This window comes from Prionailurus bengalensis, chromosome B2 (assembly GCF_016509475.1).
Source record: "Prionailurus bengalensis isolate Pbe53 chromosome B2, Fcat_Pben_1.1_paternal_pri, whole genome shotgun sequence".
Classification (NCBI taxonomy): domain Eukaryota; kingdom Metazoa; phylum Chordata; class Mammalia; order Carnivora; family Felidae; genus Prionailurus; species Prionailurus bengalensis.
Window position 1 is genome coordinate 49,612,602 of NC_057349.1, and position 19,582 is coordinate 49,632,183.

General features: G+C 42.3%; 1 protein-coding gene across 1 annotated transcript in view; it reads left to right on the forward strand.

The window, feature by feature from the left end:
• The window catches only part of PAQR8 (progestin and adipoQ receptor family member 8), a 44,395-nt gene extending 32,158 nt beyond the window's left edge, over positions 1 to 12,237 (forward strand). The window contains exon 2 of the mRNA XM_043591644.1: positions 7,909 to 12,237. Within this exon, the coding sequence (XP_043447579.1) occupies positions 7,930 to 8,994 (1,065 nt within the window). The 5' untranslated portion in view covers positions 7,909 to 7,929 and the 3' untranslated portion in view covers positions 8,995 to 12,237. The remainder of the gene's footprint in view (positions 1 to 7,908) is intronic.
• The last annotated feature ends 7,345 nt before the right edge of the window (positions 12,238 to 19,582 follow it).

Genomic DNA, 19,582 nt, shown 5'->3' on the forward strand with positions numbered 1-19,582 from the left:
GTAATTTGAGCCCCCAAGTTGGGTGTAGGGATTACTTAAAAATAAAATCTTAAAAAAATGCAATATCTGCAAAGCACAATAAAGCAAAGCACAACAAAACAAGGTATGCTTGTAATGTAAACCAGGACACTGTATTTATACAGAAAGGAGAGGCTTATAATGGAGGGTAGTCCAGGGGTAGCAGAGGCAAAGGAGCACGTGAAGGGAAGGCTTCACAGGGGAAATTTGAACTTGGCCGTAGGCATCAGTGCTCTGGGCACTCCATGCCTTTGTGCTTGTGTACAAAGGCCTGAAAGGATGGCAGAATTACTGGAACACAAAATAAAAGTGGCAGGGTCAGGGGATGGTTGGAACTAGTCATGGAGATACACAGGTAGGGACCAGAGGGAAGGCCTTCTATATCCCAAAGAGGTGCCTGTGGGAGATAATGAGGACCCAAAGTAGGACAATGGCCATGCCACTTCTAAGCCCCCCCAGAGAGGGAACCCAGCAGGTGGAAGAGGTTACAAGAAGCAGTGAGGGCAGTGGGCATACCTGGTATAAGTGGTTAAATCTGTTACTAGGAGACTGGAGACAGGTCCAGGCGCTGCACTACTCATCCACACAGCTTCTATCTGAAAGTTAAATAGTTATTTATGGACACTTTATTTATTTATGTTAAATGGTTATTTATGGACATTGCTTGCACTATGTTTCCAGAGGACTGCAACACAGAAACAGGTCATTTCATTGTTTTATTTAAAGTTACTGAGGGGTGCCTGGGTGGCTCAGTTGGTTGAGCGTCTGATTCTTAGTTTTGGCTCAGGTCATGATCTCATGGTTTGTGGGATCAAGGCCTGAGTTGGACCCTGTGCTAACAGCACACATCCTGCTTGGGATTCTGCTCCTACCTCACTCTCTCTCTCTCTCCTCAAAATAAATAAATAAACTTAAAACAACAACAACAACTGTAAAACATCTTTAAAAAAATTTAAGTTACTAAAAAAAAAAAATTAAAATAAAAAAAATTACATTACTGAAAAGGAAATGCATTCTGGGTAGTTTTCATTCATCAAAACTAGGTAAACAAAACCAAACCTTAAAAATGCATACTTTGAGGGGCACCTGCATGGCTCAGTCAGTTAAGCGTCTGACTTCTACTCTGGTCACCATCTCACGGTTCATGGGTTTGAGCCCCTCATTGGGCTCTGTGCTGATGGCTCAGAGCCTGGAGCCTGTGCAGATTCTGTGTCTCCCTCTCTCTCTCTGTCCTTCCTTTGCTCACATTGTGTGTGTGTCTCTCTCTCAAAAAAAATAAACATTTAAAAAAATGCATACTTTGTGATTTCTTTTTTAAAAGAAAATGTAAATATGCAATTCTTGATTAAAATGTCAACTTATGGGGCGCCTGGGTGGCGCAGTCGGTTAAGCGTCCGACTTCAGCCAGGTCACGATCTCGCGGTCCGTGAGTTCGAGCCCCGCGTCAGGCTCTGGGCTGAAGGCTCAGAGCCTGGAGCCTGTTTCCGATTCTGTGTCTCCCTCTCTCTCTGCCCCTCCCCCGTTCATGCTCTGTCTCTCTCTGTCCCAAAAATAAAAAATAAACGTTGAAAAAAAAAATAAAATAAAATAAAATAAAATGTCAACTTATTGCTATGAACATAGCAACATATTGCTAGAAAATTCTATCCTGCCTTATAGTAATTATCTTTAATTTTTCTAAACAGTTTAAAGGAGCACCTGAAATAGAACTTTAAGACTGGACCCCTACATAAACCAAAATGTAATGTAATATTTTTAACACTTTCTTATATAAACATTACCTGAAATCATGGCACAGATACCATACTCTTATTATTAAAATAGAGTTAAATAACAGTTCATATTAAAATAGAACTTTAAATTCCAATTCTATTATAACCTGAGTCTAATTAAAACTCTTTATAAAGCAGTTGGGGAAGGTGTTATAAGGATTCCCATAAATGAACCAAAAACTTTAAATGCCTTTTCAGTTTTCAAAGACTGCATTAACATCTGATATAAGGCAAAAAAAAAAAAAATTATATATTACCAAGTTATAATCCTTTTGTGAGTTCTTTAAATATTACTAGTACTTTAATGTGCATGTTTTGTCTCTTCAAAGCACTATTCAACTACTGCCCATTTTATTATTATTTATCCTCTTTTTATCCTGAAAAATGGAAAGACAGGAAATTACCTCCCACCTACCTTTTTTAATGGAGAAAGTTACACTGAATAGTTTAATGTCATAGGCATTACCACACAGCTAATTGAGTAGAGCAAATATGGAACAGCCAGATCCTCTGAATCCCAAACCATTATTTCTTTTTTCCCTTGACCTTGCTGAACAGAAGGAAATTGGTGCCATATGTCTGGGCCTAAAGAACTATTTATTCAGTAAATAATGATTAGGTGTATAATTTTATATGCTGAGTACCATTTTAGACATGGGAACTTGCACACTAACAGAGCTGGCCACAAATAGGGGAGTGAGCAGAGTAAACCAATGATAAGTACTCCAGGACAGAAGTGTGCTGGGAAGAGCCCTAAAACCCAGTCTGGGGGGTAGGAGAGGCTTCCTGGTGGAGCTGGCTCCTGGGCAGAATGTTGATGAGCTGGGTTGCTGGACTGACTGGAGGCTTGTCATCATGTGTGGAAATAAAGAGTGTGGCACTTTTGAAAAACTCCCAGTATTGTGATCCAGGCCATTAAAGTGGCCTGGAGGTGTGGATTGAGAGGAAAGTGGTCAACAGAAGTAGGACTGGTAAGGGCTTAAAGTCTGTGTTGTAAACAAGCAATGGTGAGCTACTGGGGGCCATGGGGAGGGGAGTGGTATTCAGATTTCCATTTTTAAACTATCACCCTGAAGTGGTTCAGAGAAGAGAGGGTGTGGCGGACATGAGGCAGGGGAACCATCACTTAAGGAAGGAAGGTCAGTTATGACACTGCTGTTTTTATCCTCTGCATCAGTTCATTTTGAAGGCTTGAGTGGAGAGCAGTAGAAATGGAAAGAATGCATGGATTCCAGAAATGGTGAGATAAAACCAACAGGCCTAGATGACTGATTAGATGTAGGGGAAGGGTCAAATCTGGGTTGAAGGACAAGTTTGAAGATGTTGAGTTTGAAGTGCCCATGGGATAGTCAGTTGGACAAATCCAGAGCCACTGGATATTTGAATCCAAATTTCAGGAAAGATCTGGCTACAGGTATATGTGTGGGAATCATCTGGTACAGGTGCTAGCTAAAGCCAAGGCTGTGGGAGAAGTACCCGCACCAGAGGGACCGTGGAGGTAGAAAAGGGGCAGATGGCAGACCCCTGGAAACACCAGAGTTGACAGGGGTGGTGGGAGAAGAAAACAGGCAAGACCAGAGAGGGTAGCATCACTTAGGCTGAGAGAGGGGCATTGGTCAGCAGCATGAATCCCCACAGCTCAGGTGAGATGAGGATCAAACAAGCTTAAAGCTTCAAGGATGAGACATGAACTCCCATCTTCTTTCTGCAACATCAAATCTAAACTCCTTTCAGTAATGCTGTGGCACCTACCCCACTCGCTTCTTGATTACTCCCCAACAGCCCCTCTGTTTATGGGCCCACAAAGAAGCCACAGCATTCCCTTCCTGGGAATTCCCTTTTGCCCCCTTCCTGAAATGCCCCGCTCCTCACCCCTTTACTTATCTAAGTCCCAGTGTGCCCCGAGTGAGCTCCGCTCTGGAGACCTGTTTGTATTTCAGTCTACTTAATAATTATATGCAGTCCAGTGATGTTGGCTATAGATTCATGAAGTTTGAATCTTCTTGTAGGCTGCTTGGGGAAAGGGGTCTTATTTTATTCTTCCTTTGTGGCCTTTGTAGTCTGCAGTATTGTTGAGCAGGTGATCAACAGAGCTCCTCCAGAGCTCTCTAGATGATCAAAATATGACTTGAGCTTAGCCAGTTTATGAGGATTCTTCAGGAAGATTCCATTTCAGCTGTTTCAGCAGAGGAGCTGGAGCATACCCTGTGCAGAAGAGATCATTCTAAGGTAGCATGTTGGTCAGCCGATGGCCATATCAGCTCAGGGAGAAGTCATGGGGACGAGGCCAGGAATGAGGGAGGCACCCTTAGTCTGAGCTTTAGTCAGAGCTGGGACTGGAAAGGCTAGAGGTATGTGCCTGCACCAGTATCATGATGCCAACAGGTGATTTCCTCCAAGAAAGATTCTCAAACTTTATAGTTGGCCCTTTGAAGACTATTTCTGGAAGTACTGCACACTCTGGAACAGTGAAAGTAAATCCTGTCTATGGGGGTAAACTATGGGGGACTCCACTTGACAGGGCTTCTGAAGTTAATGCTAATTTTAAAAATTATACTTTGTTACCATTGCTGTGGCTGCTCTCTGGTGAAGGGAGAATTTTATGGCAGGGGAAGGGGCAGTTGCTAAGCAAAGGACAAAGAAATAATCCGCTCTCTTTCTGACTGTTAGTTTAGAATTTTTCATTTTTCACTTCCAAAGTGTAAAAATTTAGATCCTCTTCACCCACACATAGATGACCTAGATCTTTGCAGCACCCTCATTACTGACAGATAAGACATCATATCTTGAGTCGGAGACCATTGTGGTAGTGTCCCTGCCAACTATACTCCGTGGGTGTTGGGCTCTCTCCATGGGCGTTGGGCTACACACTCCAGAGGATGGGGTTATTAAGGAGACCCTGAGGCTGGTGTGGCAGCACTTTAAAGATCCTTGGAGGGGCACCTGGGTGGCTCAGTCGGTTAAGCATCCAACTTTGGCTCAGGTCATGATCTCACAGTTCATGAGTTTGAGCCCCCCATAGGGCTCTGTGCTGACAGCTCAGAGCCTGGAGCCTGCGTCAGATTCTGTCTCCCTCTCTGTCTTCCCCTCACCCACTTGCTCTTTCTCTCTCTCTCTCTCTCTCTCTCTCTCTCAAAAATAAACATTAAAAATAATTAAAGATCCTTGGAAAAGAAGCTCTCATTTGCAAGGGAAATAATGATTTTGCCATTTTTTCCCCCTGTGCATCCTTTCCTTTGAAGTTAAAACCGTTAGGTCTTGTACTTCTTAGTTCTAAAACCTCTCCTAGTTTATCTTCTGTAAGAGAGAACTAGAAATAATTTTCTGAAAAGAACTCAACATAAAGCCATGAAGTTAGGTTAGCGATATGAGGACTGGAGGAACACTTGGGGTCAGAGCTCTGCAGACAGGGTTTTCTAGAAACTGACAATAAAGCAGTATCATGATCTGTCAGATCATGTCCTCAGAATGGACAGATGCCAGTTGGTTCCCATGTCTAAACTGTGTTGAGGGGCGCCTGGGTGGCGCAGTCGGTTAAGCATCCGACTTCAGCCAGGTCACGATCCCGCGGTCCGTGGGTTCGAGCCCCGCGTCGGGCTCTGGGCTGATGGCTCGGAGCCTGGAGCCTGTTTCCGATTCTGTGTCTCCCTCTCTCTCTGCCCCTCCCCTGTTCATGCTCTGTCTCTCTCTGTCCCAAAAATAAATAAAAAACGTTGAAAAAAAAATGAAAAAAAATAATAAACTGTGTTGAGTTCCAACCATTAGACAATCAAAACCTGAGTTTTCAGTCTTTAGAAATTCACTTGCTTTGTTTGGTTTATAAGAACCTATTGTCCCAGACATCCTATTTTGAGGAGACAATGATGGGCAGAAATTGTACAGACATGTGTTATTTAACTTTAGATGTGGAATTGTCTCCAATTGGTTTGGGTGCCCAGGGATGATGGAAACACCCTTGATCTTAGACAGCAATGCTAAGGTGGAGCAATTCTACAGCTCATATCCCCAGTGACTCACCTTTACTTTTCCCAACCACAAAATCAGACCAATATTTCTGATTTTTCTCTCTACTTCACAAGAGATGGAAGAAGCCTGTATCTAAAGAATAGAGCTCTTGAATTCCCCAGAGCTTCAACAAAGCCCAGCTCCCCCAGGCCACATACTTCTCAGCCAGTAGCTACCAGACAACTTGAAACATTGCCCCATGTCCTAGGCCCAGCCATGCAGTGCGTCCACTTGATCCTAGGGCTGGCATACTCCATCTGTTCCCACCATTCCCTGTCCCTCTCCTTTACCCCTGCTGTGTTGTCACCAACTGCCACTGGAGTTTAGTTGGAGGAGTCTTAACTCAGGCTCTCGGATCCTCCTGCTGGCTGACAGCAGAAGCACTGCTTAGCTTTTTCTTTTGTTTTCTCTTTCTTTTCTTTTCTTTTCTTTTCTTTCTTTTTCTTTTCAATTTTTTTTTAATGTTTATTTATTTTTGAGACAGAGAGAGACCAAGCATGAACGGGGGAGGGTCAGAGAGAGAGGGAGACACAGAATCTGAAACAGTCTCCAGGCTCTGAGCGGTCAGCACAGAGCCCGACACGGGGCTCGAATTCATGGACCGCGAGATCATGACCTGAGCCGAAGTCGGACGCTCAACCGACTGAGCCACCCAGGCGCCCCTTTTCTTTCTTTTTTTTTTTAAATGAATTAAGGTATTCTGATGACTGTTTTTTTCCTCTCTCCCACTCTCCCTCTTTTTGTCCTTCTGACTCCATAATCCTTAGTAAGCATTTTATATTTTAGAGTTTCTCATTTAACCATCACAACTATCCATATGGTATGCAGAATTATTACTCCCATTTTACAGATGAAGACACTGAAGCCTGGACAGCTCTATAACTTGCCCTGTTACCCAGAAAGTAGCCCCAAACCAAGGATTGACTCCACGTCTCCCTGAGCTTTTTTTTTTTTTTACATTTTATTAATTTTCATGCCCTACATTTTAGATCATTATCTATTTTTTTCCTTTTCAATATTGATTAAGAAATGTGAGTCAGAAGATTACATTTTCTTCACTAAAATTAGTAATACTTTGAGAAGCACTTGCTGTATCTCTCCCAGCAGAAGGGCTCTGAAGGAAAGGAGCCATTTCAATAAATCAATCAGATTTTGAACTGGTCTGAGGAAAAGAGGTGAGGAAATATGAAGTACAGAAGGTAGCTGTATACATGCTGAAAATCCATTTCTTTACCAAAAAAATTCACATGAAATTTTGCAGCTCTTTTGTGATATATTTTGTGAAATAATTGCTATGCTCCTCTGGCTCATCTGTCATGTAAAAAAAATTCTAAGTGTAAGTTAAACATTTTTGAGGTCTAAAATTCACTGGGTACAGATTTAGGTGCCCAGGAGAGCAAATGCAAAACGACTTACTTTCCAATTTAATTTAAAAAGAAAACAAAACAAAAAACACCCCCCCCCCCAACTTTTACAGTTAGATTTTTATGTTGAATTTAGGCCAGGTGTTAATTTTGTTTAACTGTTAAAGTATTTCCCAGAATATGTATTGGTCTTCACCAACCAAATTGATGACTCATTTGCCTATCTTTACTCTGAAGTTCAAGTTTCTACTGCTTATCTCAGATTTTCAAGTTACTGGTGAAATTAGTGGATATTTTAAGATCAGGTGGTCAAGAAATGTAAGCTGTCATTAGTAACATCAATATTTATCATTTTTAATATTTCAATATAATGTCTCATACTATTAAAGCCTGTCTGGTAACTACAGTTTAATAACATCTGGGAAACTTCAGGGTACCTCTAAAGGTACCCTTACGTACCTTCCTGATACCATTAAGACAGGCTGGTTAACAGCCCTATCTTACAAGATGTGCCTTCACACCGCAGTGGGTAGTAGAGACGAAACCCCAATCTTAGGGTGGTAAGGGGGGCGGGGGTCTTAGTCCAACTCGATTACGTACCGATGAAACAAAAATGAGGCTCAAAGAAGCTGTCTGCCGCTCCCCGGCTCCCCTAACGCACTCGAAGCCCTAAGCAACCCCACGGCCCTCGCCGCCTCTGCCCCGTCCGCCTGTCTCTCGGTTTGCCGACTTTCCTCTGTTCTCTGCAGGTTGCCGCCCCGCCGGCCGCCATGACGACCGCCATTTTGGAGCGCCTGAGCACCCTGTCGGTGAGCGGGCAGCAGCTGCGCCGCCTGCCCAAGCTCCTGGAGGACGGCCTTCCCAAGATGCCCTGCACCGTCCCCGAGACGGACGTGCCCCAGCTCTTCCGGGAGCCCTACATCCACACCGGCTACCGCCCTACGGGCCACGAGTGGCGCTACTACTTCTTCAGCCTCTTTCAGAAGCACAACGAGGTGGTCAACGTCTGGACCCACCTGCTGGCCGCCCTGGCCGTCCTCTTGCGATTCTGGGCCTTCGCTGAGGCCGAGGCCTTGCCGTGGGCCTCCACCCGCTCGCTGCCCCTGCTCCTCTTTATCCTGTCCTCCATCACTTACCTCACGTGCAGCCTTCTGGCCCACTTGCTGCAGTCCAAGTCGGAGCTCTCGCACTACACCTTCTACTTCGTGGACTACGTGGGCGTGAGCGTCTACCAGTATGGCAGTGCCTTGGCTCACTTCTTCTACAGCTCCGACCAGGCCTGGTACGAGCTGTTCTGGCTCTTCTTCTTGCCAGCAGCTGCCTTCTGTGGCTGGTTATCTTGCGCCGGCTGTTGCTATGCCAAGTATCGCTACCGCAGGCCTTACCCAGTCATGAGGAAGATCTGTCAAGTGGTGCCGGCAGGGCTGGCCTTCATCCTAGACATCAGCCCCGTGGCACACCGCGTGGCCCTGTGCCACCTGGCTGGCTGCCAGGAGCAGGCGGCCTGGTACCACACTCTCCAGATCCTCTTCTTCCTGGTCAGCGCCTATTTCTTCTCCTGCCCGGTTCCTGAGAAGTACTTCCCGGGTTCCTGTGACATTGTGGGCCACGGGCATCAGATCTTCCACGCCTTCCTGGCCATCTGTACGCTCTCCCAGCTGGAGGCCATCCTCCTGGACTACCAGGGGCGGCAGGAGATCTTTCAGCAGCGCCACGGCCCCCTGTCTGTCTACACGGCTTGTCTGTCTTTCTTCTTCTTGGCGGCCTGCAGCGCTGCCACCGCAGCCCTCCTGAGGCACAAAGTCAAGGACAGGCTTACAAAGAAAGATTCTTGAGGCTGGCAGGTGGAGTGAGATGTGGAGGCAGCCTGTCGTGATTTGGGGAAAAACCCAGTACAACATTAGGAGTTGACTTTTTGTCTTTTAAGAGTTGCTTTTAAATTAATACATATTTCCAAGGATATGCCGTGGCATTGGAAAGCCAAAGGATTCAAGAATTTTGTTGTTATAGTTGTTGCTAATAAAAGGAGTATTACTTTTTCCTCTGTGTCATAGCCTTACAAGATACAGGAAGGGAAGGGACCTTGGCTAAGATTCATGGGACACTAAATTAAGGGTGATCTTTCTGCCCGAAAACGTAGGGGAATTCTGACTTTGGCCTCGAGGGGCAAGTCCTGGAGCTGAAGGGATAAAAAAGTTGGGACTGGAAAGTAAGTGTGTGGCTGGTCCACACCGTATTGGAATGGCCATCCTACTGTGTTGGTTTTTGGTAATTGAATAAATTGAGCCAAGAACTCGATTTCATTTGGATTTCAGATTGTCCAGGGTGGAGAAGTCAGAATCTTCAAAATGACTCAGTGAAACCCTTAGACATAATGAATTGCTCCGTTCATCTGATTTCTGGTCCCTTCTCTCTTGCCCTACTCTGCCACTGACTCTTTTCTCAGGATGATGTCTGCCTGGCTGTTTTCTCTGCAGTGTTGTCACTCCCATCTGTACCTTGCATGGTAATATAGAGGAATATGAAGGAGTCATATTTCCAGGAAATGCTTGGATCCATGTGGACATTCAGAAAGCTTATTCTCATATAATAATAATAATGTAAATGGTACTAGAAAGTGCAGTGCCAAGAGCCATCAGGAGACCCAGCCAGTAAGCATGGATACTGTTTTGTGTCATAGGACACTTCTGTTTTATACCTGTAGACTGCAGTACTTGAAATCTATTAGGGCTGCCTTACAGGCCAGAAAATCTGGGGCTTGTGCTAGGGAATCTCCAGATTTGGGCCAACATGTTAAAAAAACAAAACAAAACAAAACAAAACAAAAACTAATAGAGCGAAGTAGTTCTGAGGGTCCCTGTAGGGACTCGATTATTTCAAGAGGAATCCAGGGTCTGGCCTCTTAACTAGATGCCACCACATAAAGGACCCACATAACTACCCTGGTTTAAGGTCCTCCAGCAGGTGGATAACCACCTCAACTTAGACCTGAATCCTTAAAATAATCAAGCCCCAGGACAGATGAACATGTGTGCTCACTGTGGGTTAATGCCTGAAGGTTCCTTTGGGTAAGAATGGTGAACCAGGTACTCTGTAGCTAGAATTTTCTTTTGCCCAGTAGCTTCTATGGGATAAGCGGTACTTGCGATTGATGTGTTCTGGCCGCACAGCCTTCTCTGAGGACTGATTTATGTACTAATCCTGTGAAGGGGGCTGTGTTGACAGAGGAGCCATGGGAGTATTCTCAGAGGCCATGTTTCCTATCAGGATAAGGTCTCTGTTTACTACAAAGGAAACTGCTTTGTTTTCAGGCCAGTTTGATGAAATTTTTCTGTTACTAGGTTATTTTGTTATCTTCACGTCTTTGTTTTCTTCCTTTCTCTGAGAGATTTGTGGATTTTGTGCCTTATAAATGGAAATGTATGAACACTTTACTTAATATATGGCCATGTGGAATTTTCAGTTTTGGGTTATAGGAATAAGGAAAAAAAGAATGCATTGCTTTTCAACCGGTGGATGAAAAAACGTCAGAACACCAGAATTACTTATCATTCAAAAGACTCTGTCAACCTGCATTTTGGCAAAAACCAAACAAACAAAAAACCACTCAACTGAAGCTTTCCTATAATCTTCATATCAAGAAAGCATATGTCTTGTCTGCTACATGGAGTTCCTAGATGGATTTCTTTGTTAATTCTTAAATACCTGAACTTTGTGCTACCCAAGTGTCTTACATAAGCTTCTGGTGTCTAGTCCAAATTCATCACAAAGTTGGCAAAACTGAAGCCAGTTGAACTAAACAAGGGAATGAGGGGGTTGTACAAACACATCGCAAGAGGGTCAGTTTTAAATGGGGACTAGAAAATGTTTGAAATATTCACTTTTACGATTCAAAGACCGTATTTTAAAAGTTGGGAGGAAGGTTTAAATCAAGCTCTTGGATATGGTGGTGGTCCTGTTGGATGTAGATCTTCAGGCCAAAGGCGGGTACTTTTTAGAAGAGAAAGCCGGAAAGAGAGCAGTGATCTTCAAATGCGGGTGACAGAGCAAGGCCAGCTGACACACTGTAAATGGTCTGTGACCAGTTCAGATAGACTAACCTCTTAAGGTATTGCCATGAAATTATTACTTTAATTTGCACAGGTATTGGTCCTCCAAGTGATTGGAAATTTTTAAAAAAGTATAAAATTTTTCACCAGAGATATTTGAGGAGCACTGGGGACTAGGTATCTCATTAAAACACCAGTATCTTATTCAAAATATATAAACACAGAAAATGCAGATGGTTTAAACTACTCAGACTTTTGAAGGATTAAAGACTCCTTTTGAAACATTTGCATTAAAATGAGTGTATCAGCAAGGAACAGACTTCGTTTATTTAAAAGAAGTAATTAAGTATTTGATAAAGGAAGTTATTTTACTCCACTGTAGCCTCACCAACAGTTGACATCTGGAAATTCTGCCAGTTATCTCTCTGTCTCTATTAAAATGTAAATGCCTCTGGAAAACCTAAACGATCAGTCATTTACATCTTGTGAATAAAAATTTTGATGGATTTGTATGAGGCCGTACTCAAGGTAAGGAGATGGGGTATCAGGACACAGCAGATGGGGACACATTTGCCTATTTCCCTCTTGCCTAGTACTTCCTGCCTTGTAATTACCAATGAGCTAATGTTAGTACGCTTCAGATGTTAAAGTTTCATTTCCCACCTCTGCTAAAAGTACCTCACTCATTAACAATATTCTCAGTCCTCTAATTGGAATCTTGAAATAGTAGGAGCTCAGGCTGTGGAATGAAGGTAGCTCATTCCTGATTCTGTTGCCCCCTGTCCACAAAATGGTACCTTATCTTAATGTTAAGTATATTGTGTTCTTCAGATGCTGCACTGTAGTTTCAAGCTGGCCCTCCAGATGGCGCTCATGTCTTAGCATGGCCATTGTATCCAAATCTTTGGGCTATGAATTGTGTTGGTCCTATTGTTTTGCTTGATTGCTCCGCAAAGAAAAAATGGAACTATTTTCTGTTTATATAAATCTACTTACACGAATTACCATTAAACAGATTTTGTATATGGATTGTTGTACTGTCAACAATTATCTTGTTTCTTTGACAAGGTTCTTTAAAAAAAAAAAAGTTTACTTATTTTGAAAGAGAGAGAGTACAAGCAGGGAAGAGGCAGAGAGGAGAGACGGAATCCCAAGTAGGCTACACGCTGTCAGCACAGAGACCCTGGAAGGGCTCAAACTCACCAATGGTGAGATGATGTCCTGAGCTGAGATCAAGAGTCAAGATGCTTAACCGACTGAGCTACCCAGGCACCCGTCTTTGACAAGGCTCTTGACAAAGGCTACTTTGACAAGGCCCATCTTAAAGAAAGGTTTTATCTAGACAAACATTGCCAGGAGGAGGAGGTCAGGACATTTTATATTCACCAAGAAGTAGGAAAATACAAAAGCTTAAAACATCTTCATACCCCAACCCCCAAAATACATATAACACACCTGTGAGTAGATCATATTGCCACCCCCAAAAGCTATGGAGTTGATTTCTCTGAGGATTTCCATCTAATTCAATAAATACTTCTAGTTTTATGAACAATAGTGCTAAAGATTTCAAAATTTTGAATTGATGGACTATATTTTTAAATCTAAAAATTATGAATTATAATTATACTATAACAGCTATTATAATGGATGTATTGTGGAATGTGGCACCTATGAACCAAAGGATTTTGTAGCCCAACTCTTATATTTAAATAGCTGTGAAAACAAAGTCATTCTCCAGGCTACTCAGCTTTAGGCCATAGTACAATCACAACGGTAAGAAAACACCATTTGCCTGGGTTGAGGCGCTGATGGAATTATGGATGTCCTTCTTGCCCAAACCCTTTTCATGACCAATAGGGGCCCTAGGTAGTTTGCAAATGCTTCTGTTGTCACTGCTAATAGTTTAACCACTCTTCAATTCAGTAATTGAATTGCTCAAGTATGTATGAGCATCTGCTGGTGGCAGGCACCATGTTAGCTCTGGAGATACCACAGTAAGAAAAACAACAACAACAACCAGGGATCCTTCTACAGAGAGTTTTCAGATTGCTAAATGAGAACCAGCATCTTCCCATGGTGGGCCATCACAGGGTACCCCTCTAGGTCTTGATCCCAGTCTGAGGGCCAGATGGCAGGCCAAACCCAGGGGAGGCTGGGACTTGCTTTGTGCCAGAACATTTTCAAAAGGAATGAGCTCTTTTCCTCCCTTCCCCCCCCCCCACCCCAGAGGCTAGAAATATCTTCCCCACCAGCAAGGTTGTCACCTGTGGCCACCTCAAACCTTGTTACTCCCATTGCTTCTCTAGCCCTTTTCACTGTCCTGAGTACAGGTCCCTGATTTGGAAAATTGGAAACAGCATGTTGCACTCTAGCTGCCTCCTTTAAAAAAAGAATAACCACCTTATCCTTTAAGGAATTTTTATCAAAATAATATGGAAGGGAAAGCATTGCATTTAAAAGAAATTCATTTAAATATTAACTTCAAGAGCTTATCTATCTCAGGTAAGGGCTTTTCTTACCTAACATGATCTCATAGGAAGAGGTATGCACTGTATTTTAGACTCCAGGAGGCCTTGACCAACTCAAAGGCTGCAGAATAACACCTCAGATCTTATCATGCATTATGCTTTCCAAAAAATTTCCACATCCATTTGAGCTTGTACATAATTGTTTGAAGGAAGGCCAACAAGATCTCCATTAAACTAGAAAACACGCTAAGAAAGTGGAAGGATTGGTTCAAAGTCACATAACTAGTTGTAATGTTTAAACTCAAATTGATTTCTTCTTCAGACAAATATAGGGCTCAGCTAATCAGAAACATCAATACCCAAATATTTGCAGAGCCCTTTACAGTGTGTGAAGTACTTTTACCATTGTGCATACTTTAATCTCATTTTAACTTTTGACCCTAAATACCTCATGAATAGCTAGGGTTGTATGGTTTCTTTGTAGGTTAAAGTGACTTACTTTACACTTGTCCTTGGGTGCCAAATAAAGCATTCTTTGCACCTCACAGTCTTCTCAGAGCCCAAAAGGTCATTGGCTACAGGCCTTTGGTGGCCTGGAGTATAATATCAAATCTCACTCTCCAGTGACAGGTTCTTGAAAATACCTTGATTCCTTGGATAAGAAATTCCTCTAGTATTGATACTCTTCCCAAGATTCTGCAAGCCCTCCCTCTCATCTTTCATTAGGATTTTCAGTTCCTCAAACAATTGGATCTCCCAGGGATTTTGACAAGTGATATATATGACTTTGAATATAGGATTTAAAAAAAAATACTTCTCTGCGTTATAAAAAAAGTTACACAGATTTAGCAGAAAGTCCCCCATTTATCATTTTCAAGTAATATGTGCTTATTAAAGAAAATGCAAAAAAAAATAGGGAAAAAAGATAATCCATAGACCCATCACTAAAATAAATCTCTTCCGGGGAAAAATAAGGCTATGGCAAAATGTTGTTAATGATAAGTAAATTAGCAGTGTCACATAAAACTCCAAGAAAAAACAGAAATTGGGATCTAGAAATTTTAAGCAACCTAATACTTCCATTCTTTTGTGCATAATCAACAGTCTCTGGCTCAGTGTACAGGAATACCAAGATAGTTATATTACACTCCCTTCAGACATTACACTATGTAGGTAATTTGATGATACTGTGGCTGAGATACAGGCTCATGTACCAAAGCCAACGATACATTATCTTGTATTGAAAGAATTCTCTGAAATGCCTCTCCTGAATCAAGCCCTCCAAGAAAACCCTGCTAGAAAGACTTTCCCTGGAGGGGAGGCCTAGCCTGTTGAACTGGTGATTATGTGATTCACTTACAGCCACTCCACAAACACTGAACACCACTAGGTGCCAAGCCCTGTTCTAGGCACCAGGAATACAGCAATGGCCAAAACACACAAATCCTTGCCCTTAGGGAGCTTGCATTCAGGGGTTGGAGGATGGGTAGGACAAACAATGAACCAAATAAGTAAGTTATGTAGTATGTTAGAAGGTGATAGTGCCAAGGAGAAATCACAAGAATAGGCCAGAGGGTCAGGATGGGTGTGCAATTTTAAACAGGATCAGGGAAGACTACAGAAATAGGTGAGGGAGTTGGCTCTGTTTCTCTCCCAAGCAGATGCAAAAAGTGTAAGGGCCCTGAGGCCAGAGCATGCTAGGAATAGTTGGAGGCTGGCATGAACAGAGAGAGAGTGAGAGAGAGAGAGAGAGAGAGAGAGCAGTAGACAATGCAGACAAGTTGTGAGAGCCCTGTAAGCACTTTGGCTTTTACTATGACTTCAGGACAGGGTACGCTGGGAAAGAATTCTGCTCAAGAAAAGTCACGGTCATTGTTTACTTACATGGACTGATTACTAGTTGCACATTACCTTGCCTGTAGAAAACAGTAAATCTTGTGCCCTGCAATCTACACTAAACCAGGTTATCATCAAGGTAATCCATCTGTGGGCTGGTCACATGGACTCTGTATTCCCATGGACACTCTCTGGTACTCACAGGATTCTTCCCAAATTTTTCTTAGCATTTTTTTAAGTGCTCAGAATGCTGAGTTCCACTTCCCAGATAGGCTTTGAATGTTTCCTTGTTCTACTGACATTGGTTTGTACTCTGGGTAGTCCTCTGGGCAAAAATGTAATGAAACATCCAAGGCAGAGTCTATAAACTAGGAATAATAACATCAACAGTTTACATTAGCTGGTGCTCACTCCTTGCCAAGTCCTTAGCTGAGCTATTTTCTTAGATTCTTTCACTTAACCCTTCACTTACAACCCTATGAGATAGATATTATTGTCTCCATTCTCAAATGTGGAAATTGATAGATTAGGTAAGTTTGCCCAGGACTACTTGGCTAGTAAGTAATGGAATCTCACAGAAACTCAGGCCTTTGAATCCAGAATCCATATTCTTAACCAAAACAAAGTAAATGTAGAAGGTTTTCCGGCCTAACTTCCCCATTGACGACTGTGTGAACTAGAATTGTAGAATTGAGAAGAAAATGTAATGTGGGTTTTTGTTTTTGTTTTTGTTTTGTTTTGCCCTGATAAATGAAATAAACCTGAAGATGCAATTCTTGTTTCATTTCTAGACACTTTGGCCAAGCATAATCCTTAGGCTGTTATTGATGGTGAAATTCTTAAATGTACTTCTGTGCTAGAAGCCAATGCAGACCTAGTCACATTACAAATGTCAGTCTCAGGGGCCATCTGTGACCATTCAGAAAAATTCCAAGGTATCAAACCAGCTTTAAGAACCACTGACTATCCTCAATTATTTCCCTACATTTCTCTAGTGAACCCTTCCTCATCTTCAGGACCTATTAAATATATCCTATTATTCATTAAAGTGAATTTGAGCACTATTCTGAGCTAATGCAATTTCCTTTCCTTAAAGACAACTATGGAAACATGCAAAGCATCTCCACTCAGTGTTTTTTTCTTTTTACAAGAACAAATCATTTTGGAATCTTACTAATTTTACTGTGGGAAAAGCACCTTAGCACAAAGTTTGTTTTCAATAAGTACTAGTGGCAATCATCGTCATAATAATTATTAATATTTCTATCACTTTATGCAGTGCAGGGTGCTGGGGGTTCTATACAAAAGTGTCCACCTTTTCCACGGGGTATAAAAGTATCTCACCAGACTGGCAGCTCTCTGCCTTTGGGAGGGATTTCTCTCCACTCATAACAGATTAAGACATGTTTTATTTTCCCAGGATGCTGCATATGTTCTGCGTAGCTTTCACTGTTTTCAAATGACCACATGACCGCAAAGCAATTAGTGACCATTAATTCTGGTTCAGGCTTCTCATTTTTGAGATGAAATAACCAGAATCTCAGGTAGGTAAGTTGTCTGAGCTCAAACAAATATTTATAGTACAATAAGGACATGAATGTGGTTCTCAAGACCCCAACCTGGTGTTTCATTTTCTGTTCCATGCTACATACGTGAAAAAGGAAAAGGAAGAGTGTTTGAGATATGCAACAGAAGTATCAACAGAAATGCAAGCATTTCCCCCTTGTTTCAAGGTTGGCACTTACCTGAATTAATGAATTTGCCTGTTCACCTTTGGAATCTACAACTATAATGGATATTACTGCCACATTGCTCTCACATATCTCTATCTCCATACTATTAAACCCTTATTAGGTCAGAGATGTCTGACAAGCAGGATGGCAAAGTCAGTGATAACCTCACATGCCGAAGGAGGAAGATCTTTTCCATCTGAGAGAGGATTGAGGCAGAGTGTAAGAAATACTCAACTGGGAATTAGACTTTAACTAATGGTTTCTCAACCTTTTTTGGTCTGGCGATATCTCATCAGTAAAATGAGCAGGCTGGACTGTGTCAATCGATTCCCAGGTTTTTTATTGAGACTATGTAAAAAATACCTAGAATATGAATATGTATATATCTTGAAGACTTTTTCAGCAAATTATTCCTATCCATATAACATTGGATACATCCTGATAATTAATATTCTATTTGTTCCTTTAAAAAAAAAAAAACTGTTGGGGCGCCTGGGTGGCACAGTCGGTTAAGCATCCGACTTCAGCCAGGTCATGATCTCGCGGTCCGTGAGTTCGAGCCCCGCGTCAGGCTCTGGGCTGATGGCTCGGAGCCTGGAGCCTGTTTCTGATTCTGTGTCTCCCTCTCTCTCTGCCCCTCCCCCGTTCATGCTCTGTCTCTCTCTGTCCCAAAAATAAATAAAAAAAGTTGAAAAAAAATTAAAAAACAAAACAAAAAACTGTTGTCACAATCCATTGAGTTGATTTTAACAGCTGCTAATGGAGACTGGCATGTTTGAAAAATACTGGGTGATCTCCAAGTTATTCACTCATTCACTTGGTCATTTTACAGCTGTTCATTGAGTATTTATGAGGTGTTAGCACTGTGATGGGATCCAGGAAAATGGCAATGAACAAAACAAAGAACCTATCCTTGTGACACTTATATCCTGTGAAATCTGATTCTGTGAGGTAATGTTTCATAGGCTTTTTCAGAGGGAAAGGAATTCCAATTCAACCAGCTCAAGTCATAGAATGGGTTTGACTTAAGGGAGAAAAAAGCAGCTGAAACACAAATTTTTTGAAACCCCTGGCAGGAACCCACCATCAGGCCAAAGTCATCTGAACCCAAATTGTATGCATTTGCATCAAATGAAGATTTCCTGTGGGTCCTAAATCTGCTCCTGTAACTGCTTGGAAGTCCCTGAGGATGTTTCTTTTGCCCTTTACCATATTTTGCAAAGATCAAGGTGGCTCGACTGGGCAGTCTTTTTAGATAAGAGATTCCAGAAACCACAGAGTGGTGGAAATGAATGCTAGATAGCACTCTGACTGAGGGACACTCCCCTGCAAAGTCTTACCCCTTTGTTCATACATTAGCCACATCCCCAGCACTTTCAAACCTACAGGTTTATAATTGAATTTTCCAGAAACAATGCTGTACCATTTTTATTCAGCAGAGGGAAGTAGAGCACCCAAAATCATTGCATAAATATCCGAGGGACACACACACACACACACATGCTTGATATATGTCCTGTAAATTTAGGCACTGAAGAATAATATCACAGGATTGAAAACAAATTCTGGGAAAAACGCTGAAAAAAGGAGACTTATTTTAGATAACTGCTGTATTTTAGCCTCTGCCAGTCTGATATCTCCCAGGAACTGCTGAGAGATAGCCAGCATGAGGCCCTCTTTTCAGTTTGGCCTGCTGGCAGTCTAATCTTTCCCTATTTTCCTTTCCCCAAGTTTTGAAACACCTGCTAAGTCATGCAATGTCTCTGTGGTCTTCTGAGTCCGGGCTTGATGCACAGCCTTCAGACCACAGCACTTTTTACTTCAGCTGCTGGGGATGGTCTGGGTCCTGCTCTCTCCTACATATTGCAAAAAGTGGAAAATAGCACAAATCGAAGTGTGATACATGCTGAGTTGTCAGTCATGTTTGGGAGAAATGAGATATAAACTTAATCACACAAAATGTCAGGGTTCAAGCAGTTTTCCAAAGCCCTATCATTATTTTTTAATTTTCCCCCCACTTCTTTACAGACTTGTCCCGTGCTTTTTAGCACTGATGCAACCACTGCCTGGCTTCCTCTCCTCAGAGGTGATGGCATTTTTAAGAGGCCAAGGAAGGTTTTACTTGCCATGCATTTCTAGGGTCCAAAAGGAGTTAAAGCATTTAATCATTTAACTAGTGTGTTCTTCTGGAACAGAAAAGCATTTCAGCAGAGGCCACTCCTCAAATAGAAACAGATGCCACAATGGACAATAGGCTTAGGCATGACTTACCCTTTCCAGTCCCCATGGACTCCTTCCCTACCCAAGTGTAACCATACAGTTAGTCTAGAAGGGCTC